The 27,207-nt window shown below is 37.4% G+C and overlaps 1 protein-coding gene and 1 long non-coding RNA gene across 3 annotated transcripts; both read left to right on the top strand.

The window, feature by feature from the left end:
• Positions 1-22,437: 22,437 nt before the first annotated feature.
• Positions 22,438-23,522, top strand: LOC108113665. Its single transcript, XR_001772719.2, has 2 exons — positions 22,438-22,689; positions 22,752-23,522. It is a non-coding gene; the product is annotated as an uncharacterized LOC108113665 (long non-coding RNA).
• Positions 23,523-24,162: 640 nt separating this feature from the next.
• LOC108113664 (mitochondrial intermediate peptidase) lies at positions 24,163-27,207 on the top strand. Of its 2 annotated transcripts, none has more exons than XM_041818050.1 (3): positions 24,163-24,534; positions 25,134-25,663; positions 25,717-27,207. In XM_041818050.1, the coding sequence occupies exons 1-3, from the start codon at positions 24,400-24,402 to the stop codon at positions 27,143-27,145; spliced, it is 2,094 nt and encodes a 697-aa protein (XP_041673984.1). In that variant the 5' UTR covers positions 24,163-24,399; the 3' UTR covers positions 27,146-27,207. The 2 variants fall into 2 exon arrangements, with proteins under 2 accessions (XP_041673984.1, XP_041673983.1); XM_041818049.1 differs by lacking the exon at positions 24,163-24,534 and adding an exon at positions 24,862-25,068.

Below are 27,207 nucleotides of genomic sequence, written 5' to 3' on the forward strand. Positions count from 1 at the left end.
GGGGTATCAGACTCCAACATATAAATCTGATGGAATCCAGAGGTTAAATCAAGAGTAGTGAAATATTTGGCTTTCCCTATGGTTGCCAAAATGGAGTTTATGTCCGGTATAGGATAAGTGTCTGCAATCGTGACAGCGTTTAGCCGTTTAAAAGCGATAACCATGCGGTATTGTTTCTCTCCGTTCGGTTTGGGTTTCTTTGGTACTACCCAGACCGGGGAGTTATAGGGACTTTTAGATGGTTTGATGATCCCATTCCGCAAGAGTTCTTCTATCTGTCTATCCACTTCCACTCTCATGTTAGTAGGGTAGGGATAGCTCTTTGTGTATATAGGGTCTGAGGTGCTTGTGCGAGTCTCAGCCCTAACGCTTGTGTCTACGGCCTCTCCTTGTGAGAGTGGCTCGAAGATTTTGAAATATTCGCTAATGAGAGCGTTTAAAGCTTCCCTTGCAGACTCGGGGTGCTTTTTATCTAACAGTAGGTGTACATTTAAGGATTTTTTAGCAAGAAGGGGAATCTTGATATCGGGTGATATTGTCAAGAGGTCATTTTTCCTGTCGATCAGGGCTTTTAAGGTTCTTAGGGTGTCATCTCCTATGATGCCGTTGAATGACGTTAGTCCGGGAAGGACAAAAAAGGTGAGAACGGTATTGTTCCCAATCGACAAACGGTGTGGGTAATGCTATAGAGCCGGCGGAGTTCTTGGGGCTTATAAAATTATTGTTAGCGCCGGTGTCTATTAGAAAGTGCAGCTTGGCCCCTGTTTTAGTCCCATACTCTATGTATGGTATACTAGAGAGGCGTCGGTCATAAAATTTTGTTCATCATCGCCAATACACTGTATCTCCTCCAAGGGAGAGCAATGTTCTACCCCTTGCGATGGGTGTTCCAGCTCCTCCCCCTCATCACCAGAATGTTGTTGATAGCACTCATTGGGAACGGGGTCTGATGATGGAGTGGACTGGATATGGTAAAGCCTTTGGGCTTTACGGAAGGGGTTTAAATTGGAATTAGCGCTCGGGCTTCGTTTGATGCCACCGGCCTCTCCCTGTCGCTAGTTAAAATTCGATCTATAACTTTGGCCTGAATGGTTTGACTCATGCTTGATTGCTCTAGCTCCCTGGAATCTTGGAGGGCTCTGCGGGCTTCCGCTGGGAGCAAAGTTGTGTCCCGAATTAATCTGTACCCTATGGTTTAAATGGTTATTGTTAAACTGATTCGTCTGGGGGAACCTTGGTGCGATAGGTCTATAATTCTGGTGACTTTGGCTAAAGGTCTGTCTAAAAAAAGGCGCCCTTGGTGCAGGTTTCCTCGGTCCTATCTTTTGTAATTCTAGGAAAATAGAGTATGACTCGTGGACGTCCGCAGGCTTACGGATTATCAGTAGCCTAGAAGCGTCGCCGTTTACTCCCCTTATAAAAGCATTAAGGGCTTTGTCTCTTTGACCGGCAAAAAAGCATCGGTTATCTCTGTAGAACAATTTATGCTCTTAATTTTATTCGTTATGAGCGAGACATGATTATTGATCTTAAGGTAGAAATCGTCTAGTTTTTGGTTTCCCTGGGTCATTTGAGCTAGTTCGTACTCAAGCGTACCAACATCTCGTTTATCGGCAAAGTGTAATGTCAATACCCGTTTGACCTCTGCCCAATCGTCATCCCGCACGTTATAGGCATTGAGCGCCATGTCAGCGATGCCCCTAATTTTTTGTCTAATCTGAATAAGGACTGACCTATATAGGGGTTTCTCCCGTACGACCTCGAAATCGTTAACAATGGATTGAGCCCTATTAATCCAAGAGTTGTATTTCTCGGAATCTCCCTCGAAAGTCACAAGCTCCCTTACGTTTTTTCACTTTATTTAATATTGGGTCGAAGCAGGGAATTCAGCAACAGTTTTCTGCTTTTTTTGTAAATTAATTTCTACTTTATTTATATTTTTTTTATTAGTATTAGGAGACGTGCGTATAAAGAATCGTTTCACTTACCCTTATTTTCCTCCTTTTTCTTGTTTTTGTGGTTTTAATTTTTCAGAGTTTCAATTTTTCGAGGTCTTCTGTTTTCTCTCTTACAGGATTATTATTCTGAAACTAGATTAAAATTAGTATATGATTTTTTTTTTGTTTTTCGTTTGAGCGTTGTGCGATTTTTAATAAAATTCGTGTTTTTTTGGTTCTTTATTTTTTTATTTCTGTGTAATTGTGTTTATCGGCGCGGTGGTCCGTATTTATCCGTTTTGGCATTGTGCCTACTAAGGTACGGTTGCCACACAATCCACTGGGCAGCTTTTTCTGAATGCATTCCACATCCGTTAGCCTTTTCAGCAGATTGCCACTTACACGACAAATTTTTTACAATTGGAAAAAAATTTTCTTCTTTTTTATTTCAAAATAGGTTTATAATTTTTGCCGCTCGCAAATTAATTGCCGCAGCGGTTATCTGTGTTTATTTAATTAAAATAATAAGCTACCCAATGGTGTGGACTTATTGCCGCAGTGGACTATTGCTTCTTTTGTTTTATACTACTTAGTGTTTCGTGCCCGCGAATATGCCGCGTCACAGGGTACGTGGACAGATCGCCGCGGCATGTACTGAGTTTATTCACAAATTTTTTGCGCCCGTGGGGAATGCCAGCTCTAAACGGCAGCATCCTCACCGCAGCGGGTAAATGTGATTCAATTCCAATTATATTTTTTACACGAACACGCACAACGCTTTCATATTTTTTTTGGATACTTTAGTTTTTAACTATTCACATATTTTTCACTTTATTTGTTTCTTTTTTTTTCTTCCTTGGGTCCCACTTTCGAGAGAAAGTGGAATCTGTTCGGGCGCCAGTTATGGCCGGACATGGTCAGAGGGGGGACATGGTCCCCCGGATATTACCTAGTTAATGTTATCTGCATCCTCGCCTTTCCAATTCCAGGTCCCTTCGTCGTTCTCTTTCACAGATCAATCTTTATTTTCTACGAAGCTACTTTAAAATAAAACAGTAATCGCTTTTATACGTTACAATGGTTTTATTGTTGCAAATAATAATGGTCTGCTGGCTTTGGGGGTAAATCGAAGTAAATCTAAATCATAAGTTTGACTGGCTTGTTGACTGCAGAGCGGTTGCAGCAGTCCGATGCTGACAGCAGCGGTTTTGGGGGTTTTGGGTCAAAGTGTTTCTATGCTCTAGGTGCTGGTGTTGCATTTCCGTCCGTGTGCAGGGGTAGGGTTAGCTATGGCTAAGACAGCTAGCGATCGGTCAGTGCTCTTCCATTGTCGCGCTGCTGATAGCATCGGTTCTGCCGCCGTTGCAATTCTGCCGGTGCAATTCTGCCGTTAACGTTCTGTCGCGGTGAAGGGAAGGGGGCGCTTGGCCGGTGTTAACTTATATATATATATACATATATATATTTATTTATAAATAAACATACTAAATAAAAATTAATTGTTTTATAGATTATTAACAAGGCAAAAGAACAGATCACAATGGCTGTGTAATGTTTGCTTAAATAAAACTGTTTGTAGCGGAAAAGTCTCCAGGCTGCCGGAATTACACAAGCGAACTCTGGAGTTTACCCAATACCGCAAGCAGCTTGAGGTTCAGTTCGTCGTGTACGCTGACTTTGAATGTGTACTGGAGCCGAGAAATATTGAAGTAAGCCCGAAATTATTTAATTTAAACTCTCATATACCTACACTTATGCTTATTATATAATATTAAGTGTGCCTTTGATTCTAAGCTAGATAAATTTGTAATAAAAACAGGTAGTAACGCAGGATCAAATTTTGTAGACTCTCTTGTACAAGATTTATCAAAACTGAATGATGAGTACTTGTATAAAGTTAAACCAATCATAATGACTCCTGAAGACGAGTTTGAATTTCAGGATTTATTAAATTGTCATATTTGTAATAAAATATAATTAAATGATAGAGTTAGGGATCATTGCCACTCAACAGGCTTATTTAGGGGAGCAGCTCATTCTAAATGAAACTTGGGGTATAGACTATGTAAATTTATACCAGTGTTTTTCCATAAATTTTCTAAGTATGATTGTCATTTATTTATCGAAGGCTTGGCTAAAAATTCTGGTAGTATTAATGCAATCCCAGTAAATAAAGAACAATATATTTCGGTTTCCAAAACCATAAAAACTTCAAATGGAAACAATTTAGAAATTCGATTTCTTGACACATTCAGATTTATGCCATCAAGCTTAGATACCCTTGCTTCTAATTTAATTGATGATCAGTTAAATACTGTTCCGCGACTATAAGATACCCGTTACTGTTTTACAAAATTTTAAAATATTATTTTGCTAGTGGAAATTCACAAGGCGCCACCTATTGTCATAGAAAGTATGTTGAGTATGCTTATAGTGACGTCACTGCCCATGTGAGACCTTATAACCTTAATTTCTTTATAAATAGCGAAATAATGTTCCGATTTGAAAAATCTTTGGTAAATCGATAGATATTAACAGAAATAAGTTATACAAGGTCAAACGAAGGCATTCATAATAATATTAAAGACGCCACAGTTTTCCGTGGTTTGTGGGCGTTAGAGTAGGCGTGGCCGGATGCAACTTCGTCGCAAGTTGCAGAGGCATCTCTTTGTTCCTAAGCAAAATTATGTAGCTCTTATAGTTTTTGAGATTTTTGCCTTTTTGGTTTTTCGGGTTTTGTGGGCGTGGCTTGATCGAAAAAAAACAATTCGCATTGGGAGCATCATAAAAACCTACATGCTAAATTCGATATCTGCTTTTCTAGAAAATCCGAAAACCGTCTTTTGAGCCTTGTGGGCGTATGGGTGGGTGTGGCCGGATAGTAAAACCACTATAAGATGCGCTGGCATATAAAGATTATACTTTCTGAATTTCAACTTCCTAGCTCCAATAGTTCCTGAGATTTCAGCCATTTTAGTTTTTTGCGATTTGTGGGCGTTAGAGTGGGCGTGGCAGGATGCTGTAATATACTTGCGCTGTTCGGGGACCTCAAGAATCTTCATGGTTAATCTCAATTTTGTATCTCTTATAGTTCCTGAAATCTCAGCGTTCATACGGACGGACGGACGGACATGGCTCAATCAATTTCGCTATTGATCCTGATCAAGAATATTTATACTTTATAGGGTCGGAAACGCTTCCTTCTATCTGTTACATACTTTTCAACGAATCTAGTATACCCATTTACTCTACGAGTAACGGGTATAAAAACTTTCTGTGATATTTGATAAGCCAATGTATTTGGGTTTTGCTGTATTGGACTTATCAAAGTGGGAAATGTATGATTTTCAAGTTTCAAGAAAATTTCGTTTTAAATTACATGGATACAGACTAATTTATCTATACTATAAAAACTGATGATTTTTATAAGGATATTTGTGGTGATATTGAATCAAAATTTGATACATCCGATTATTCAGATAGAAGAATCGATTTATATAATTTTAAAAAGGTTAATAAAAAGAGGTTAGGATATTTTAAATATGAGTTGAATGGAAAACCAATGAGTGAATTTATAGGTCTATGCTCCAAAGTTTATAGTTATAAAATAGATGAAGTTGAAAACTCTTATAATAAAGCAAAATATGTGAGTTCCAGAAATTTAACTATGGATCATTATAAAAATGTATTACTCACTGGAACTCCACTATATGGTAGTAGGACAATGTTTAGATCAATGGCACACGAAAACATAATGAAACAGAATTTGCAATGTTAAATCACGATGATCATGGTACTCTATCAATAAAACATAAAAGGTTAATGGAAAAGGACATTGTGGATAGTATAAATTTCTTAGAACTTGAAAATATATTCTTAAGAGATATAATGAATGGGAGAAATACAGACGTCAATACATTAAATGAACTTAGAGATAAGCAAGTAAACATAGAACAAGAATTATTTTATAAGTCAATTGAATTGGAAATGTTTTATTTTGATCGAGATTGTGGTAAATTTAAGTAAAACAAAAATAAATTGTAAAAAACATATAATATTTTATTAAAATTGTTAGTATACACATTATAAAATTGTACATATATACGTATGTAAATATATTTATTAAATTTAATTATATGTATATATTTATTTATATATAATTTAACAAAAATTAAAATTAAATATTACATTGTCTTTTAATTTGGTATTTGTACTATAAAATTTCATCTTTATTTACCCAGCTGGCTTCGTCCATTGGAAAGCCAAGCCATTTTACCAAAACTTTATCACCTCTTCGCTTTTAAATTTTCTCAACTAGAAATGTGTTCGGGTATTCAGTTTTTTTGAGTTCTTCTTTATAAAACCCACCCTGAATTGGATTACCTTTATAATCTTCAAGTAAGTATGTTTTGGGGAATATATTGTTGACTTTTCTAATTTTAAAGATTTCTGTTGTATAATTCGATGTATACCCTTTTTCAAACACATGTTTATATTTGCTGATACGAACGTGATCGTCATTTCGTAGTTTACTCTCAACATATATCTGTATGTGATTATATGAGTCTTGGAATATTTGTTTTCCATTAGTTGTGTTGACACTGATTGGGCTCATTTTCATGGTTCTATATACCCTATTATTGTAATCAAATATCAAATTTTTGTAAATATCTATCCACTTATATTTCCCATTGAAACTAAACTCACGCCACATTGACTCTTTGACTGTTCTATTAAAACGCTCGACAATTGATGCCTTAAGAGTGCTGAACGTCGAATAATGATTTATATCATAACGTTTCATTAATTGCTTAAATTTTGTATTAAAAAACTCTAATTGATCACTACTATCTGCTCTCTTGTTATAGACCGCTATTTTATTTTCAAGATTTGAAATTTTTGTAAGTCGACGATTAATACTTTGACTTACAAGTTTTCTTAGGTCTTCCCCCAACTTTCTGACACACTCATCTGTATATTGTTTTGTGGTCAAGTCATTTTCATCTAAGGGCTTAATAGCGTTTTTAACTCTTTTATTTTGAGCGTTTAGATTAACATCACTATCAATAAAAAAAATTTAATTTAATTTAACACCTCTTTTTAAATGATCTGATCGCTCCCTTTCATTAGAAAAATGTCCAAACTTGTCAACAGACATGATGATTATAAATAAAAATCTTTTTTGTGTTTCATATATATACTCGAACTAAACAATAATTCCCTCCTCTCGTAGTTCCTCTACTATTTAGGAAATCTCATTATTGTGATTGTTGTTACCCGCTGTTTTTGACGCCACCAAAATTTGTAACCGTTCGACTAGTTCATTCACATCATTCCAATATATATAATTTGGTTTTGATTCCTCCAGAGTCATATAACCGAAACCAGTTTTCGTACAAAGTGGAGTGGATGTTGTAGGATTTTCATTATCGTTTATTATTTCTTTTATAATTTTAGTACTTTTAAATGCGCGGGAACCTTTAATTCGATTATTCACGTTATAACCTAATCTGTGAATATTTGTTTCTAATATAATATTTTTATATGTTTTCAAATCATGATCATTATAATTTTGGGGGTAGAGAGTACAGACCAGGAGTTAGCTCGCAACTCATTCCACTAGAAAAATGAATCTTATTATCATTAATTTTTAGTTCACTATTCCCTAATGTTAATACATTATCTAAACTCTTTTAGGTCCGTAAGCCTTGTCTAATACATTTTCCCGACTCAATTGACTGATATTAAAATTATAATTTTTATTATCTATCTCGTCTTCTATATTTATATCTTCCCTCATTTTATTTTCTTTTGTAGGCATTGATATAGCTTCTGGCTTACTCCCTTTGTCCACATCATCATTATATGTTTCGCTTTTCTTTCCTTTTTTAAAAACATTTGTTTGGGAAAAAAAATCATTATACGAATCACTATCATTCATAGATCGGTATTGAGATAAGTTTCGTTCTGTCTGATGTTGTCTCCCATTGGTTGTATAGTACAGATCATTGTCATCTGTCATATCATTCTCATACTTTTCATTTTCGTATAATTCACGTTCAACCTTGGCTCCTACATTTGTTTTTAAAAATGTTTGCTTTTTATTTTCGTTAACAAGTTCATGTAAAGTTTCTGTAATAGGTTTAAATGTTTCCTCCAACTGTACAGCACTTTGATTCTTTACATGTTTTAGGCCATCGAACATTCTCTTCAAGGCAAATCTCGCTTTTGTTAACTGAGCTAACACATTCATTATTGTATAATGACCTGCATAAATTTAGATAAAGTAAATTTGAAAAATTTTTATAATCTTTATGTAATCACTCTATAACTTCCCACGAAATAAAAATGTATTGTTTATATAGATTTTAAAATTGTATTTTTCAACGTAATATATAAAAATCATGGGTTTTTTATTTATTTTTTATATTTTATTTACTTATTTCTAAATATAAATTATCATTCTTTTTATGAATATTAAATTTACCATCAACCATTTCCTCAATAAATTCCTCCCGAAGATGTGTATACCTTTCCGGGGTGTATAGAAGGTAATCCTCCAACTCCAGAACAAGGGATTTTCCAATCTTCGTTCTTTTACACTCCACCTTGAAGATGGGGAACTTTACATTTTCAGGCATCCTTGCCTTTGACAAAATTGATTTCTTATTACATATATTGAATTCTTGAGTTACCGTTTTTATCGTGTTGCATTATTTTCAACATCAATTGGTATGAACGTTGTTTCTGTGGCATCATCTTTTTCATCGTTCTTCTCGTTGGAATAGCAAACCAAACTTGTCGGATTAACAGGTGTCTTCCTATTATCCTCGTCAGCAGGATCGAATTCGACTTCTGTAATCTCCTCGTTCTTATAGTTGTTGTTCTCCATGTTCATTATACCCGTTACTCGTAGAGTAAAAGGGTATACTAGATTCATTGACAAGTATGTAACAGGTAGAAGGAAGCGTTTCCGACCCTATAAAGTATATATATTCTTGATCAGGATGAATAGCGAAGACGAATGAGCCATGTCCGTCTGTCTGTCCGTATGAACGCTGAGATCTCAGGAACTATAATAGATACAAAATTGAGATTAACCATGACGATTCTTTGAGGTCCCTACGCAAGTTGATTACAGCATCCTGCCATGCCCACTCTAACGCCTACAAATCGCAAAAAACTAAAATTGCTGAAATCTCAGGAACTATTGGAGCTAGAAAGTTGAAATTCAGAAAGCATAATCTTTAGATGCCAGCGCATCTTATAGTGGTTTGCTTAGGAACACGTATTTAAGAGATGCCTCTGCAACTTGCCACGAAGTTGCATCTGGCCACGCCCACTCTAACACCCACAAACAGCGGCAAATATAATATTATTATGCGTTTAATAAGTCAAAAACAAAAAATGATCGTTAGAAATATCAACGATGAAAACGAGAAAAAAAAACCCCACGACATAGTCCTCTCTTACCTAATACAATAAGAGCTATTATTATTGGACCTTCAAATTGTGGTAAAACCAACATTGTGCTCAGTTTGATAGAGAGTCCAAACGGATTGAAATTCGAAAATATTTACGTGTTTTCTAAGAGTTTATATCAACCTAAATATGAGTACTTGGAAAAATTAATAAAACCTATTAAAGGAATGGGATATCATACTTTCTCTCATAACGATGGTGTATTAGACCCCAGTGAAGCAAAAAATAATTCTATTACGATATTTGATGATGTAGCTTGTGAAAAACAAGATAACATAAGACCTTATTTTTGTATGGGTCGTCATAAGAATATTGATTCCTTTTATTTATGTCAAACATATACCCATATACCTAAACACTCGTGATTCGTGATAATGCAAACTTTATAATAATATTTAAACAAGATGATTTCAATATGCGACATATATCTAGAGATCATATTAATACAGATATCGGGTACGACACATTCGTGGAAATTTGTAAAAAATGTTGGGAGGATAAATTTGGATTCTTGCTTATAAGTAAAGAACACGATATGGATAATGGAAGATATAGAAAAGGTTTTGATCAACATATTTTGATTTAAAAAAGTTATTGGATTTGGTATAAAAATAGATTAAAAATAAACATATCCACAGTCTAACAACAGATTTTATTATGTTTAGATCAGTGACCTTGTCCTTAAATGGAAATAGTTCTGTTACAAGTACAAACCATTTTCCACCAATCGAATTGGATGGACGTTTTGAGTGTGCATTAATTGATTTTAATATGTACAATTCAATCCCAAATATAGACGAAAAAACAACCTTATCCATATTGGAACTAATGTAATCACCATTCCTACTGGATCCTATGAACTAAATGATATAACTGATTATATTTATAAAAAACTTAAAGATTATGGTATTACAAAATCTTTTAAAATTAAAAGCAATAAAAATACTCTCCAAGTGGAAATAACCAGTACTCGGGAGCCGGTTTACTTTAATAAGGAAAGATCAATTGGCCAACTTTTTGGTTTTGATAAAAGAGTTTTAGAGCCTCACCCTACAAAAACATATCTATCGGATCAGACTGTCAATATTTTCAAAATTAATACTATTCGTTTGGAATATAACATAATTAGTAGTTCATATGTAGATAATACACCTAATCATACGTTACATGAATTCGAATTAATGTTCCTCCTGCCTATAAAATGAATGTGACACCATATAATCTTATTTACTTGCCAATCAACTGTGATGAAATAAGCACACTCTCCATAAGCATTGTTGATCAAAACGGAGATTTGGTAAATTTACGTGGTGAAAACGTTTCGATTCGGTTGCATATTCGCATGATAGAATGATTATTTATAATAAAAGACCTGGTTCATACACTCATCCAAGCATTACTAATTGTAAAGCTATAGAAAGGGGATCTACTTTAAAAAAAAGGTTTACTTACTTTAAAAATAAATTATTTTTAACGTTTCTAGGCTTCAAAGTTAAAAGTTAATAAAAATATACTGGAAGAAACGAAAGAACGAAATTTTAAATGTTCGATGACAGTATTTCGAAAAAAGAGTTTCATACCTATTTATCGTATAATCAAACATTTAAACCAAACGATGAAATTCGAATTACTATCCAAAATCAAGACTTGTATGTGCTCCCTCATGAAAGTTACCTCAACAATCAGGGAATTATTAGAAAAGATAAGCAGGCGGCCATACAACTGATAACGTTACCTCTTTTTTAAAAATAATTGTATGGCTTACTTCTTGGATGAAATGAAGTACGAAATAAATGGATGCGAGATTAATAGAACTCGATTTGTCGGTATGACAACTACTCTTAAAAATGTGTGATCACTTGATAACCTTCAAAGTCAAAATTTATCAAATTCTGGATGGAGTGGTGGAGATGTCCCATTAAAAAATTTATTGGGGTTTGCTGAAGATTATAAAAAGGTTTTGTTGAATTGTAAACATGAACTTGTGCTAATGCTAACTAAAAACCTAGATGATGTATTTTTAAAAATAGAGATTGGAACAAACATTTAAATTAGAAATGACCAAAATAAGTTGGAAAATTCCTCATGTGAACCCTAGTGACATTGCATAAATTAAGATGTATGATATGATTAAAAGTGGTGTTAACCTACCTATGCAATCATTTCGTAGTTGGGACTCCTACGTTAACCCGAAATTAGGACAAGGAACACACCACTGTTGTAGTGTTAAACTTTCAGCAAATCGGGAGAGACCTAGGTTTGCAATAATGGGATTTACACTGAACGGAAAACTTGTCACAAATAATTTATCAAACTTGAATTTTCATTTAAATTCTGACTCATACCCATATGATAATTTAAATGTCGGAATTTAAAAGGAAAGCTCCAATGAATGAAAATCCATCATTAAACCTGTTTAGATGAAACAGATTTCCCTATTGTAAAAATCGTGTCAGAGGTGGTGTGTGTGCTTTAAACATTCTAAATTTTTTTTTAAAGTAGTTCAAAATAAATAAAAGATATCTATTTGCATTCACTTCATTTTGAAGTTGAGACCACTTGTGACATGACCTGTTTCACAAAAAAAAATATTTCGATTAATAATGAAATTTCTTAAAGAAATTGATAGTTTTTTTCTACAATTCAATGGGAAAGATATTTGAAAATCATTTCCAATGCCTTCGTAAAACCAAAATTATGTTAAGGAATCAAGGTGCTCAAGATCTAAAAACAATGAAATATGGTGAACACTTTACATCCTGTAACACCGATTCGAGATTGGAAACATGCGCATGCCTCTTTTACGTAAATCGAAGGAATGGAGCTAAAAAAATAATTTCATTGTATCAATAATTAATAAATAAAATTATTATGTAAAAAAAAAAAAAACTTGTTTTCTTACATAAATACATACATATAGACTCACTTGCACACGTACACATATACACTCATCTATTATGATTATACTACCCCCGGAACCCTCATTCAGCGCTTGCGCAACGGGTGCCGTAACAAGATGTTTACAAATCAGATGATGCATGTAATTGATACGTTTTCTAAATTTGCTTGGGGTGAAGCACTACAATCAAAATATGCCAAAGATGTTTCCCAAGCAATGGAGAAAATCTTAAAATCAGGTCATGGAACACCAAAAAATTTACAAACAGAAGATGGAAAAGAGTTTTTTAATACAAAATTTAAGCAATTAATGAAACGTTATGATATAAATCATTATTCGACGTTCAGCACTCTTAAGGCATCAATTGTCGAGCGTTTTAATAGAACACTCAAAGAGTCAATGTGGCGTGAGTTTAGTTCCAATGGGAAATATAAGTGGATAGATATTTACAAAAATTTGATATTTGATTACAATAATAGGGTATATAGAACCATGAAAATGAGCCCAATCAGTGTCAACACAACTAATGAAAAACAAATATTACAAGACTCATATAATAACATACAGATATATGTTGAGAGTAAACTACGAAATGGCGATCACGTTCGTATCAGCAAATATAAACATGTGTTTGAAAAAGGGTATACATCGAATTATACAACAGAAATCTTTAAAATTAGAAAAGTCAACAATACATTCCCCAAAACATACTTACTTGAAGATTATAAAGGTAATCCGATTCAGGGTGGGTTTTATAAAGAAGAACTCAAAAAAACTGAATACCCGAACACATTTCTAGTTGAGAAAATTTAAAAGCGAAGAGGTAATAAAGTTTTGGTAAAATGGCTTGGCTTTCCCAATGGGCGAAACCAGCTGGGTAAATAAAGATGAAATTTTATAGTACAAATACCAAATTGAAAGACAATGTAATATTTAATTTTTATTTTTGTTAAATTATATATAAATAAATATATACATATAATTAAATTTAATAAATATATTTACATACGTATATATGTACAATTTTATAATGTGTATACTAACAATTTTAATAAAATATTATATGTTTTTTTACAATTTATTTTTGTTTTACTTAAATTTACCACAATCTCGATCAAAATAAAACATTTCCAATTCAATTGACTTATAAAATAATTCTTGTTCTATGTTTACTTGCTTATCTCTAAGTTCATTTAATGTATTGACGTCTGTATTTCTCCCATTCATTATATCTCTTAAGAATATATTTTCAAGTTCTAAGAAATTTATACTATCCACAATGTCCTTTTCCATTAACCTTTTATGTTTTATTGATAGAGTACCATGATCATCGTGATTTAACATTGCAAATTCTGTTTCATTATGTTTTCGTGTGCCATTGATCTAAACATTGTCCTACTACCATATAGTGGAGTTCCAGTGAGTAATACATTTTTATAATGATCCATAGTTAAATTTCTGGAACTCACATATTTTGCTTTATTATAAGAGTTTTCAACTTCATCTATTTTATAACTATAAACTTTGGAGCATAGACCTATAAATTCACTCATTGGTTTTCCATTCAACTCATATTTAAAATATCCTAACCTCTTTTTATTAACCTTTTTAAAATTATATAAATCGATTCTTCTATCTGAATAATCGGATGTATCAAATTTTGATTCAATATCACCACAAATATCCTTATAAAAATCATCAGTTTTTATAGTATAGATAAATTAGTCTGTATCCATGTAATTTAAAACGAAATTTTCTTGAAACTTGAAAATCATACATTTCCCACTTTGATAAGTCCAATACAGCAAAACCCAAATACATTGGCTTATCAAATATCACAGAAAGTTTTTATACCCGTTACTCGTAGAGTAAATGGGTATACTAGATTCGTTGAAAAGTATGTAACAGATAGAAGGAAGCGTTTCCGACCCTATAAAGTATATATATTCTTGATCAGGATCAATAGCGAAATTGATTGAGCCGCTGAGATCTCAGGAACTATAAGAGATACAAAATTGAGATTAACCATGAAGATTCTTGAGGTCCCCGAACAGCGCAAGTATATTACAGCATCCTGCCACGCCCACTCTAACGCCCACAAATCGCAAAAAACTAAAATGGCTGAAATCTCAGGAACTATTGGAGCTAAGAAGTTGAAATTCAGAAAGTATAATCTTTATATGCCAGCGCATCTTATAGTGGTTTTACTATCCGGCCACACCCACCCATACGCCCACAAGGCTCAAAAGACGGTTTTCGGATTTTCTAGAAAAGCAGATATCGAATTTAGCATGTAGGTTTTTATGATGCTCCCAATGCGAATTGTTTTTTTCGATCAAGCCACGCCCACAAAACCCGAAAAACCAAAAAGGCAAAAATCTCAAAAACTATAAGAGCTACATAATTTTGCTTAGGAACAAAGAGATGCCTCTGCAACTTGCGACGAAGTTGCATCCGGCCACGCCTACTCTAACGCCCACAAACCACGGAAAACTGCGGCGTCTTTAATATTATTATGAATGCCTTCGTTTGACCTTGTATAACTTATTTCTGTTAATATCTATCGATTTACCAAAGATTTTTCAAATCGGAACATTATTTCGCTATTTATAAAGAAATTAAGGTTATAAGGTCTCACATGGGCAGTGACGTCACTATAAGCATACTCAACATACTTTCTATGACAATAGGTGGCGCCTTGTGAATTTCCACTAGCAAAATAATATTTTAAAATTTTGTAAAACAGTAACGGGTATCTTATAGTCGCGGAACAGTATTTAACTGATCATCAATTAAATTAGAAGCAAGGGTATCTAAGCTTGATGGCATAAATCTGAATGTGTCAAGAAATCGAATTTCAAAATTGTTTCCATTTGAAGTTTTTATGGTTTTGGAAACCGAAATATATTGTTCTTTATTTACTGGGATTGCATTAATACTACCAGAATTTTTAGCCAAGCCTTCGATAAATAAATGACAATCATACTTAGAAAATTTATGGAAAAACACTGGTATAAATTTACATAGTCTATACCCCAAGTTTCATTTAGAATGAGCTGCTCCCCTAAATAAGCCTGTTGAGTGGCAATGATCTCTAACTCTATCATTTAATTATATTTTATTACAAATATGACAATTTAATAAATCCTGAAATTCAAACTCGTCTTCAGGAGTCATTATGATTGGTTTAACTTTATACAAGTACTCATCATTCAGTTTTGATAAATCTTGTACAAGAGAGTCTACAAAATTTGATCCTGCGTTACTACCTGTTTTTATTACAAATTTATCTAGCTTAGAATCAAAGGCACACTTAATATTATATAATAAGCATAAGTGTAGGTATATGAGAGTTTAAATTAAATAATTTCGGGCTTACTTCAATATTTCTCGGCTCCAGTACGAAAAGAACCTCAAGCATTATAATAATATACAACAAAACACTAATTCTAACAAACCTCGACTGCAATGAGTTTAAACGAAGTTTGCACACAACGTCAACGTGAGCAAGACGAGAGACGGCTCTCAGTACAACGAAACAACGCTTACCTCTTTTTCAAAGGAACCGAAAGTAATGCGAGCCAGCACGTTTGCCAACCACCTTAAAAATGTCTTCCAACCAAATCCTACCACTAATGCGTTTACTTTGCCGACTCTATCATATGATCCCCAGCCAATTGAGTTTCGTCCAAACAAAATCGTAAACATCATCAAAAGCCTCATAATTCCCAAAATGATCATTGAGCTCCCACACTGAGCCGTTTGCACTCTCACCCAGCTCTTTAATGCCATCGCAAAACTTGGCCACTTTCCAGTGAGATGGAAAAAGTCAATTATAATAATGATAGCAAAGCCGGGGAAAGACCACACTATCCCCACATCATATAGACCTATAAGCCTACTCTATTGCCTATCTAAACTCTTTGAAAAATGCCTAATGACTCGGGTAAACACATACCTGAGAATCCAGGAAGGAATCTCGTCACACCAATTTGGGTTTCGTGAAAAGCATGGAACAATTGAGCAGGTCAACCGGATAACATCAGAAATTCGAAACGCTTTCGAAAAACGAGAGTACTGTACTGCCATATTTTTAGATGTCTGTCAAGCATTTGGTAGAGTCTGGCTAGAAGGTCTAATGTACAAGATCAAGACAATGCTCCCCTACAGCACCCACAAGATTTTAGAGTCTTACCTTCAGGACAGAAAATTTGTTGTGAGGTGCAACACTGCTATATCTGATGATTACACTGTTGGAGCTGGAATTCCTCAAAGTAGCGTGGTAGGGCCAATACACAGCAGACATCCCGACAAGCACACGTCTGACAACATCTACGTTTGCAGATGGCACAGCTATTCTTAGCCGTTCTAAATGCCCGATTCAAGCAACTGCGCAGCTAGCTCGTCATATGGTCGATGTTGAAAAATGGCTATCAGATTGGCGAATTAAAGTGAACGAACTGAAATGCAAACACGTTACGTTCACTCTGAACAGGCAAAACTGCCCGCCGATTACGTTAAACAACACTCTACTCCCACAGGCAAGCGAAGTAACTTACCTAGGAGTACATCTCCACAGAAGACTCACATGGCACCGGCACATTGAAGCCAAAAGAACACACCTAAAGCTAAAAGCCAGCAGCCTTCATTGGCTTATCAACGCCCGGTCACCTCTTAGCCTTGAATATAAAATCATGCTGTACAACTCGATACTAAAACCTATATGGATGTACGGCTCCCAGTTATGGGGGAACGCCAGCAATAGCAACATTGACATTGTTCAGAGAGTTCAGTCGAAGATCCTGAGAACAATCACCGGGGCACCGTGGTACGTTCGCAACGAAAACATACACCGCGACTTAAACATTCAACCAGTCAAGTGATCGCGGAACAAAGGTAAGTACTCCAAGCTATCGGTGCCCCTAACCACCTGGCGAGGTCTAACAAGGTTGAGCAACCAATGCCTTCGTCGCAATGACCTACCCCAGCGACCGACCTGAGGGACGCAAGAGGGATTCAATAAATAAAGAAAGGTATAAAAAAAAAAAGCTGCTTGCGGTATTGGGTAACTCCGGTTCGTTTGTATTCCGGTGCCTGGGACTTTTCCGCTAACGTTTTTGTCTTAGAGCGCATCCTCGATCCGAATTCAAGCAAACATTCCACAGCCATTTGACCTTTCTGAACCCCTATTGCCTTGTTAAAAATCTATAAAACAATTCAGTTTTATTTAGTATGCTTTTTTATAAATAAATATATAAATATATATATATATATGCGAATTGTTTTCAAGCCACGCCCCCTCTAACGCCCACAAGCCCCGAAAAACCCAAAATGCAAAAATCTCGGAAACCATAAGACCTACAAAGTTTTAAGAATACGTATTTAATATATGCCTCTGCAACATCCCACGAAGTTGCATCCGGCCACGCCCACAAACCGCGGAAAACTGTGGCGTCTATAATATTATTATGAATGTCTTCGTTTGACCCTGTATAACTTATTTCTGTTAATATCTATCGATTTACCAAAGATTTTTTACTTATGAAGAAATTAAGGTTATAAGGCCTCACATGGGCAGTGACGTCACTATCAGTTAGTCGACATGCTTTCTCCGACAATAGGTTGCGCTTGGGGAATTTCCACTAGCAAAATGAATATTTTAAAATTGTGTAAAATAGTAACGGGTATCTTATAGTCGCGGCACTCGACTATAGCGTTTCCTCTTGTTTTTTCTTACTTTCACTTTTTTATTTCCCCTAAACCTGTTAAGGTAAAGGATAGTATAAATGGTTTTATAATAATTATTTATTACACAGCTATGGGAGTACGGAGTTGCGGAGTACGATTTTAGACTAACTTAATGATCTGATCCGGCTGCAGCTAGAAGCCTTCGTCTGATCGCAGCACTGTCGCCAAGGTGCCGGATCAGTATTGGATATCCGGTTCCTGACGATCACTCGCTCCACAGGTGTTCTGTACGGGAACCGTGGGATTGTCCCCAGCCTGCGGAGTCGACGATTTCTTTAATGCGCGTGTTGGCCACTTCTGGCCGGGCTCTGGGTGATTGCCCCCAGAGTGCAGAGTCGGCGGTTTCTTCATTGCGCGTGTTGACCACTTCTGACCGGGCTCCGGGTGATTGTCCAGAGTGCAGAGTGGGCAGTTTCCCTATTCCGTGTGTTGGCCACCGGATGTGGCCCGAAACTCGGCAGTTTCCCAATTTGGGAAATTGGTGTGTTAACTTCTCCTTTTTTTAGTGGTGGTCGATAGTTCCAAGTCATCGTTAATTCCTGATTTGGCATGGGCTTTGATCTTTAGGTGGTGGTAGCTGAGGTAAATGGTGGAGCACAGCCGGAGGAAGCCGAGTATAGCGAGGGAATAGCTGACGAAGGAACCCAAGGAAAGCTCTTCCCTAAGGGTCCCAATGTGGTGGAGGTTTCTCAAACTCAGCTCGTGCAGAAACGGAGGGCTCAGCCAAGTTTGGTGGGTCGCGATGTTGACCATGGTCATGGCCGACACAGCGGGATTTTTCATCGAATCTCCAAGCTGGTTTACGAACCAAGTTCCGTTTAGGTTTATTCTGTCTGAATAAGTTACCAGGTACGTTCCAGATATCTTTTGGTCTCGTCCTTGGTCATCGGTTATGGTCATGTTGGCCTCGTTGGATATGAGGGTGCCGTGGTCTACCACAGTTATTGCATCCAGGTGACCTGGGAGCGTAGAACAGTGCGCAATAACTCCAGAAACCCTTTCCTGAGCACAAATGTCATTTTGGAGCTTCTTGCAGAAGGTGGCGCCCGACTGACGTCTTGCAATACCCGATGTTGAGGTTTCGTCCCGAGCACTCAGCGACCGTTTTCGAAGTCTAGGATCTTGTTGTGGTGCTGGACCGGATAGACTGTTATCTTCTTACAAACAAGCTTAGGATTAGGAAATTTAATGAGAAAATTAATGATATCGGAATTTTGAAAAACTCTTATGATAGGTACTTCTAAAATTTCTATTAAGCTAATGTTAATAGGCTGCTTGTCTTTAAATTCGCCAATGTCGGAGCTATCTTACAATATTTAATTTTGCTAGGGTCAAGCCCATTAGAGTAAATTTCCTTATTTACCGTGAATTTTTTTAATTCGTTATTTATTTGTCTCGAATTTTTTAAATTGTTTCTTTTTTTGTCTGGAATTTTTTTTTAATTTGATTAATTGCGAAAGTTTTTGGAATTTGATATTTAATTCTGTTTTTATTAGTTGCTCTTGTTTGAATTTTACTTGCTCCATATCATTAAAGTCTAGTATACCTGCAAAAACTTTTAAGGCTTGTCCTAATTAAGTTTATATTCCTAGCGGCCCTATGATGGATTTTTAGGGTAGCTACCAACTTGCGAATGTGTCTGATGTCCGTCTCTATAAGTGGTAGTCTGTAGTTGTCGGTAAATGTTCTCGTTAGCGTATCCGTCTGGTCAGCAAAGTCCTCGTAGGTCGTCACGTTCGTTGCACGTTGTAGGTATCCGAAAGATTCCAATGTCACTGTCCTCTGTGGGGAATAGTCCGTGTTCGTATCGTCATTCAGTTTCACCGTCGCGTCCGTCTTAACAGCCATTAGTGCCCATATTATAATGTATTTTATATAATGTAGAAAAATATAGATGAATATAAAAAATATAAAAAATATAAAATATATAAAAAAGTGGTCGGTAGTCTAGCGATGAATGGTTAGCGTAGGTTTTCTTTGTGGACCACCCTCCCTCTAATTAAGACCGTTGTCCCCAGGTCTGCTTCAATAGTTTCCTCCGAGCATAGTGGTGAGAACTTGTTACCCAGTCTTTTATTTGCTTCTGAAAAAACTTTTACACCTACCGTCACATTCTGGAACCGACTTGACCATATCATGGGGTTCGTTTTACTGCATTTCAAGCTTCAATTCGATTTCCTGGTATGTCTGAATATGTGGGGTGCTATCTTTTGTTTTGAGTGAATTTAACTCTCCTATAACAGCAGCTAATTTTTTTTATCGATTAGTTCTTGTTGTTTTTGGAGTGCGCTGGTGATGGAGAATAAATGCCCCCTGCTAGTGGCTGGTTTGTAATAAGTCTCAGTTTCTTGTTCTTGCAGTGCTTTCTGTCTTTCAATTTTTGTGCCTAAAAGTTTCCTATACTCTGCAATAACCCGTCGTCTGACTAGGCTTTTTGTTATTTCGGTACATGGGGTCGTTACTTAATTTTTATACCCGTTACTCGTAGAGTAATTATACCCGTTACTCGTAGAGTAAAAGGGTATACTAGATTCGTTGAAAAGTATGTAACAGATAGAAGGAAGCGTTTCCGACCATATAAAGTATATATATTCTTTATCAAGATCAATAGCGAAGTCGATTAAACCATGTCCGTCTGTCCGTCCTTCCGTCCGTCCGTCCGTCCGTCCATCCGTCCGTCCGTATGAACGCTGAGTTCTCAGGAACTATAGCAGATACAAAGTTGAGATTAAGCATGAAGATTCTTGAGTTCCCAGGACAGCACAAGTTTATTTCAGCATCCTGCCACTCCCACTCTAACGCCCACAAATGCGAAAAACTAAAATCGCTAAAATCTCGGGAACTATTAGAGCTAGAAAGTTGAAATTCAGTATGTATAAACTTTGGATGCCAGCGCATCTTTTAGTGGTACTATTATCTGCCCCTGACAATTAAAATACGGTTTTCGCATTTTCAAGAAAACCTGATACCTCGGTAATTATAAATGGTAGAACGTTTGGATTAAGCATGTAGATTTTTATGATGCCCCTAACGACCACAAAACCCGAAAACCCCAAAATGCAAAAATCGAAACTAAAAAAGCTAGAAAGTTAGGCTTAAAAATACGTATTTTAGGGATGCCACTACAACTTCCCACGAGTTTTCATCCGGCCACGCCCCCACGTAACACTGTGGCGTCTATAATAATATTATGAATGCCTTCGTTGGACCTTGTATAACTTATTTCTGTTAATATTTATCGATGTACCAAAGATTTTTGAAATAGGAACATTATTTCGCTATTTATGAAGAAATTTAGGTTATAAGGCCTCACATGGGCAGTGACGTCACTATCAGTCGACATACTTTCTCCGACAATAGGTGGCGCTTGGGGAATTTCCACTAGCAAAATGAATATTTTAAAATTGTGTAAAACAGTAACGGGTATTCTATAGTCGCGGCACTCGACTATAGCGTTTCCTCTTGTTTTTTCTTACTTTCACTCGGGCTCAATGGGGCAAGGATCCGTTAAGTAATACATTGATTTGTTAGGTTTCACTAATTTATTTCTCCTAAACCTGTTAAGGTAAAGGATAGTATAATTGGTTTTACTATATTTAATTGTTAAACATTTATTTTTGGTATTTTGGTTTTATAATAATTATTTATTACACAGCTATGGCTGCGGAGTACGATTTTAGACTAACTTAATGATCTGATCCGGCTGCAGCTAGAAGCCTTCGTCTGATCGCAGCACTGTCGCCAAGGTGCCGGGTCAGTATTGGATATCCGGTTCCTGACGATCACTCGCTCCACAGGTGTTCTGTACGGGAACCGTGGGATTGTCCCCAGCCTGCGGAGTCGACGATTTCTTTAATGCGCGTGGTGGCCACTTCTGGCCGGGCTCTGGGTGATTGCCCCCAGAGTGCAGAGTCGGCGGTTTCTTTATTGCGCGTGTTGACCACTTCTGACCGGGCTCCGGGTGATTGTCCCCGGAGTGCAGAGTCGGCAGTTTCCCTATTCCGTGTATTGGCCACGGGATGTGGCCCGAAATTCTGCAGTTTCCCAATTTGGGAACTGGGTGTGTTAACTTATATAAATCACTGCACATTGAAATTATTTTTATTTGAATTTTATTTTTAAAGAAAGAAGAAATGTTCAAAAAGCAATTGTGCTTCTCTTAATATGTACATCCATCAAGTATAATCTCGATTCTGTGTAAAATTTGAAATGCTCCTGCTTCATAGACAATATTTATTGAAAAAATGTCTCTGTTGTCTGTTTTGGTTGCTGTAGCAGATACGATTCTCAAACTATTATTTAACCATACTCAGTTTTCATAAATTTCAAATTAAATATATTTGTAACTTTGAATTTATACTAATGATTTCCTGCCATTTAAATGCAAAGCGTATGGCAACCTAGCAACTGTTTGTCGACAGCTGATTGCAAATTTAATCAGTCCATTATGAGCAAGAAATTTGAGTGGTCCGAATTTAGACCAGCACCTTGTTACAATCAAGTCGTACCTTGTTGAAATGGCGTCAATGGCAGTATAAACGCTGGGGATCTAAGTGGACGCCGTTGACTAAGGTGTTTAATGCGCGTCCTGCCAGGCGGATAAATTTTACTCGCAACGATGTGGTAAGAGCTTCTTACCGCGTGACAATGTAGAGAGTTTATTTTAAAGGGCATATCGGACACAGTCGGCAGTTGGTACAGCTACTCGAGTTCGAACGGATAGCGCATTCACAATACAAGGCTCGCAGGCTGCATCAGCTTTCGTAGCGTGGTAAAAAGCCTCAACACGAACCATGTCCTTTATAGAGAGCTAGCGATTGTGTTCCTTTTGCACGAAAAGGAGCGGTCACGGATTGAGCGTCTCAATGTGGACATTCTTTAGCCATGTTGGAAGTTTATTAATGGGCCTTGATCTGCATCCGTCCGAGAAGAAGTGCTATGCTGTTGAAAGCCCGGCTCGGCAGCTGCGCATTAGCCACTTTGTGGGATACGGAGCTGAGTATTACGCCTGCCTCGTTTCGGTGACAATCGCGTCATCGTACTGCCAGAAGTATTTAATAGCAACGCCTTCAAAGTAAACAAATCGAAATGATGCGTACCTTATTGGCCGACACATTAATTTTGATAGTGACCAAAATGAGGCAAAAATCAAGAAGCTGATAATCAGTTGTCTTCATCTCCTCAGATATTTTAAATTGTATAATATGTTGTAGGTATGGTTTACTAAAATGTGCACTGTCAAAGTTGAAACACCTTTTTATTAAATAAAGATTATACGTTTTAATTAGTTAAAAATTATTTAATAGATTAAAAATTGCGATAGGTACTCTGTAGGATATGTATAAGTTATTTTTGTACCGACCTTTATATTATTATTTCTTAATTTCACTCGGGCCCGTTTGGGCAAAGATCCGTTAAGTAATAAATTGATTTGTTAAACCTGTTAAGGTAAAGGATAGTATAATTGGTTTTACAATATTTAATTGTTACACATTTATTTCCCCTAAACCTGTTAAGGTAAAGGATAGTATAAATGGTTTTATAAAAATTATTTGTTACACAGCTATGGCTGTAGAGTACGTTCTTAGACTAACTTAATGGTCTGATCCGGCTGCCGCTAGAAGCCTTCGTCTGGTCGCAGCGCTGTCGCCAAGGTGCCGGATCAGCATTGGATATCCGGTTCCTGACGATCACTCGCTCCACAGGTGTTCTGTCCGGTAACCGTGGGATTGTCCCCAGCCTGCGAAGTCGACGATTTCTTTAAAGCGCGTGTGCACTGTCAAAGTTGTTACACCGTTTTAGTAAATAAAAATTATACAATTATTTAATAGATTGAAAGGTGTGATATGGACTATGTAGGATTGTATTATTTATATTTATTCTAAGCTATTATAATCTAAAATTTCTAAAAACATTTGAATTATAGTTTTGGTTAAAATTAAATGCTCAGAAGAAGAAAGGTTCAAAAAGCAATTGTGCTTCTCTTAATTTGTGCATCCATCAAGGGTTCCTCGATTCCGAGTAAATTTCGGAATGCTCCTGCTTCATAGACAATATTTATTAAAAAAAAACCCCTGTTGTCGGTTTTAATTATTGTAGCAGATACGATCCTAAAATTTTTATTTGTGTTCATATATATAGGCAGTTGCGATCCTTACCAGTTTTCATAAATGTTAAATTAAATATATTTGTAATTTTGAATTCAAACTGATGATTTCCCGCCATTTAAATAAAGATCGTATGACAACCTTGCAACTATTTGTCAACAGCTGATTGCATATTTAATCAGTCCATTATGAGCAAATTTGAGTGGTCCGAATCTAGACAAGCACCATGTTACAATTAGGTCGAACCATGTTGAAATGTCGTCAATGGCAATATAGTCGCTGGGGATCCACGTGGACGCCGTTGGCTAAGGCGTTTAATTCGCCTCCGGTCAGACGGATAAATATTACCCGTAACGATGTGGTAAGTGCCAGACTCCGTAAAAGCCATTGAAGTTAACCAGGCTTTCGCGGCCGTCTCCTTTTCAGGGCCTTTTCTGTTTGCCAGAACTACGTAGTTTCGAGGGCTTCTTCTTACTACGCGACAATGTAGAGAGCCGGACCCAACAGCTTATCTCAGGGGCCTTATCCGATACGATCTTAAAATTTTTATTTGTGTTCATATATATAGGCAGTTGCGATCCTAACCAGTTTTCATAAATGTTAAATTAAATATATTTGTAATTTTGAATTCAAACTGACGATTTCCCGCCATTTAAATAAAGAGTGTATGGCAACCTTGCAACTATTTGTCAACAGCTGATTGCACATTTAATCAGTCCATTATGAGCAAATTTGAGTGGTCCGAATCTAGACAAGCACCATGTTACAATTAAGTCGAACCATGTTGAAATGTCGTCAATGGCAATATAGTCGCTGGGGATCCACGTGGACGCCGTTGGCTAAGGCGTTTAATTCGCCTCCGGTCAGACGGATAAATATTACCCGTAACGATGTGGTAAGTGCCAGACTCCGTAAAAGCCATTGCAATTAACCAGGCTTTCGCGGCCGTCTCCTTTTCAGGGCCTTTTCTGTTTGCCAGAACTACGTAGTTTCGAGGGCTTCTTCTTACTACGCGACAATGTAGAGAGCCGGACCCAACAGCTTATCTCAGAGGCCTTATCCGACAATCGGCAGAGAAAAATGGTGGACATTTTTGATGAGCTCTCTAACTCGTTGTGCAAGGTGGCAGACCTGGCGGAGTTCGTACGGATTGCGCATCCGCAATGTAAATACAAACAGGCGGCAGAGCAGGTTTGCATCAGCATTTGTGGCGTGGTGGAAAGCCTCAACACAAACAAGGCAATTTATAAATCCCTAAACGAGGTGGTGAAGCAAGGGGACAAACTGACAACCAGTGATATCGACAGGCACGTAGCGCGTCTGTTCCTTTTTGACTTTGAGCAATGCGGCATCCATTTACACGAGGAGGAGCGGTTGCGGGTTGTACGCCTGAATGACAGCATTCTTCAGCTAGGCCAGAAGTTTGTGAATGGATCCTTACTACCTAGTGTTTTGCTGCGTAGACATGTCCCTGAAGCCATTGGTAAATAGTAAGTCAATATACGTTTCGGTGTCAGGCTGATGCTAACCAAGTTTTTGCTAGCTTTCCGACCTACGGCGACAATGTAATCGTCTCTGGGCTGTGCTCGAACGCAGAAAATGTCAATATGCGTGAGGCCGCATATCGGCTTTACCTGCACCCGTCTGAGAACCAGGAGGAGCTACTTCGGCACCTATTGCTTTGCCGGCATGAGCTGGCCCGCAGTTGCGGATTCGATACCTATGCCCATAGGGCTCTAAAAGGTAGCACTATGGAGACACCCGAAGTGGTCCGCGAGTTTATCGATGATCTGTCTGAAAAGCTGCGACCACGCGCTGATGCCGATTTTGCGCAGATGACTCAAATGAAACGTCAAGAGACCGGGCAACCCGAAGCAATGGTCGAGGTTTGGGACACGCCCTATTTTACCACTAGGCTAAAACAGCAATCGCTTGAAAAGTACACTAACGAGTTTCTGCCGTACTTCTCGCTTGGGGGTTGCATGGAAGGACTGAACAACTTGCTGCAGGCGCTCTATGGCGTCCAGCTTAAGAACACGGATATGGAGCCAGGAGAGTCCTGGCACAACGACATTTACAAACTATCTGTGGTGCACGAAAGTGAAGGTCTGTTGGGCTACATTTACTGCGACTTTTTTGAGCGGGAAGGTAAACCCAACCAAGATTGTCACTTCACCATTCAGGGCGGCAAGCGCCTGCCAGACGGCTCCTACCAGCTACCCGTTGTTGTGGTTATGCTTGGTTTAGCGCAGAAACGCTGGAGTGAACCAACGATGCTGTCACCAGCAAGAGTGGACAACCTGTTTCACGAGATGGGCCACGCCATGCACTCGATGTTAGGTCGCACCGAACACCAGCATGTGACGGGAACGCGCTGTTCAACGGATTTTGCTGAAGTCCCCAGTGTACTCATGGAATACTTTGCGGGCGATCCTCGCGTGCTTCGAACTTTCGCCCGCCACTTTCAGACTCACCAGCCAATTTCCGAGGACATGCTAATGCGACTGTGCGCTTCCAAACATCTTTTTGCCGCCAGCGAGACTCAGCTCCAGGTGTTTTACTCAGCTCTTGACCAGGCGTACCACGGAGTTGCGGCGCATTACGGCGGCAGCAGCACCGAGATCTTGCGCTCAGTGCAGCGATGCTACTATGGCCTTCCATACGTTGAGAACACTGCATGGCAGCAGCGATTCACCCACCTTGTAGGATACGGAGCCAAGTACTACGCATACCTTGTTTCGAAGACAATAGCCTCTTGGATCTGGCAGACGTACTTCATAGCGAACCCCTTCAACCGACAGGCAGGCGAGAAGTACCGGTCCGAAATTCTAGCCCACGGAGGAGCCGTTCCCAGCCGGAAACTGGTGGCCAACTTCTTGCAACGCAGCATGACGCCAACCGCGTTGGCAGACACCTTGATCAATGAGATTGACACCGACGAGGCAAAAATTAAGGAGCTGATAATTAGTTGATGTTAATACTCCACACAATTCAATTTAATAAGCATATTATATTTTTTATGTATTTAGATTAA

The sequence above is a fragment of the Drosophila eugracilis genome, unplaced genomic scaffold, assembly GCF_018153835.1.
Source record: "Drosophila eugracilis isolate 14026-0451.02 unplaced genomic scaffold, ASM1815383v1 contig_2136, whole genome shotgun sequence".
NCBI classification, from domain to species: domain Eukaryota; kingdom Metazoa; phylum Arthropoda; class Insecta; order Diptera; family Drosophilidae; genus Drosophila; species Drosophila eugracilis.

Coding starts and splice junctions, on each gene's coding strand:
- LOC108113664 (XM_041818050.1), top strand. CDS start 24,400: ATGTTACAATTAGGTCGAACCATGTTGAAATGTCGTCAATGGCAATAT. Junction 24,535..25,133: donor ATATTACCCGTAACGATGTG/GTAAGTGCCAGA, acceptor TCTCCTTTTCAG/GGCCTTTTCTGTTTGCCAGA. Junction 25,664..25,716: donor CCTGAAGCCATTGGTAAATA/GTAAGTCAATAT, acceptor AGTTTTTGCTAG/CTTTCCGACCTACGGCGACA.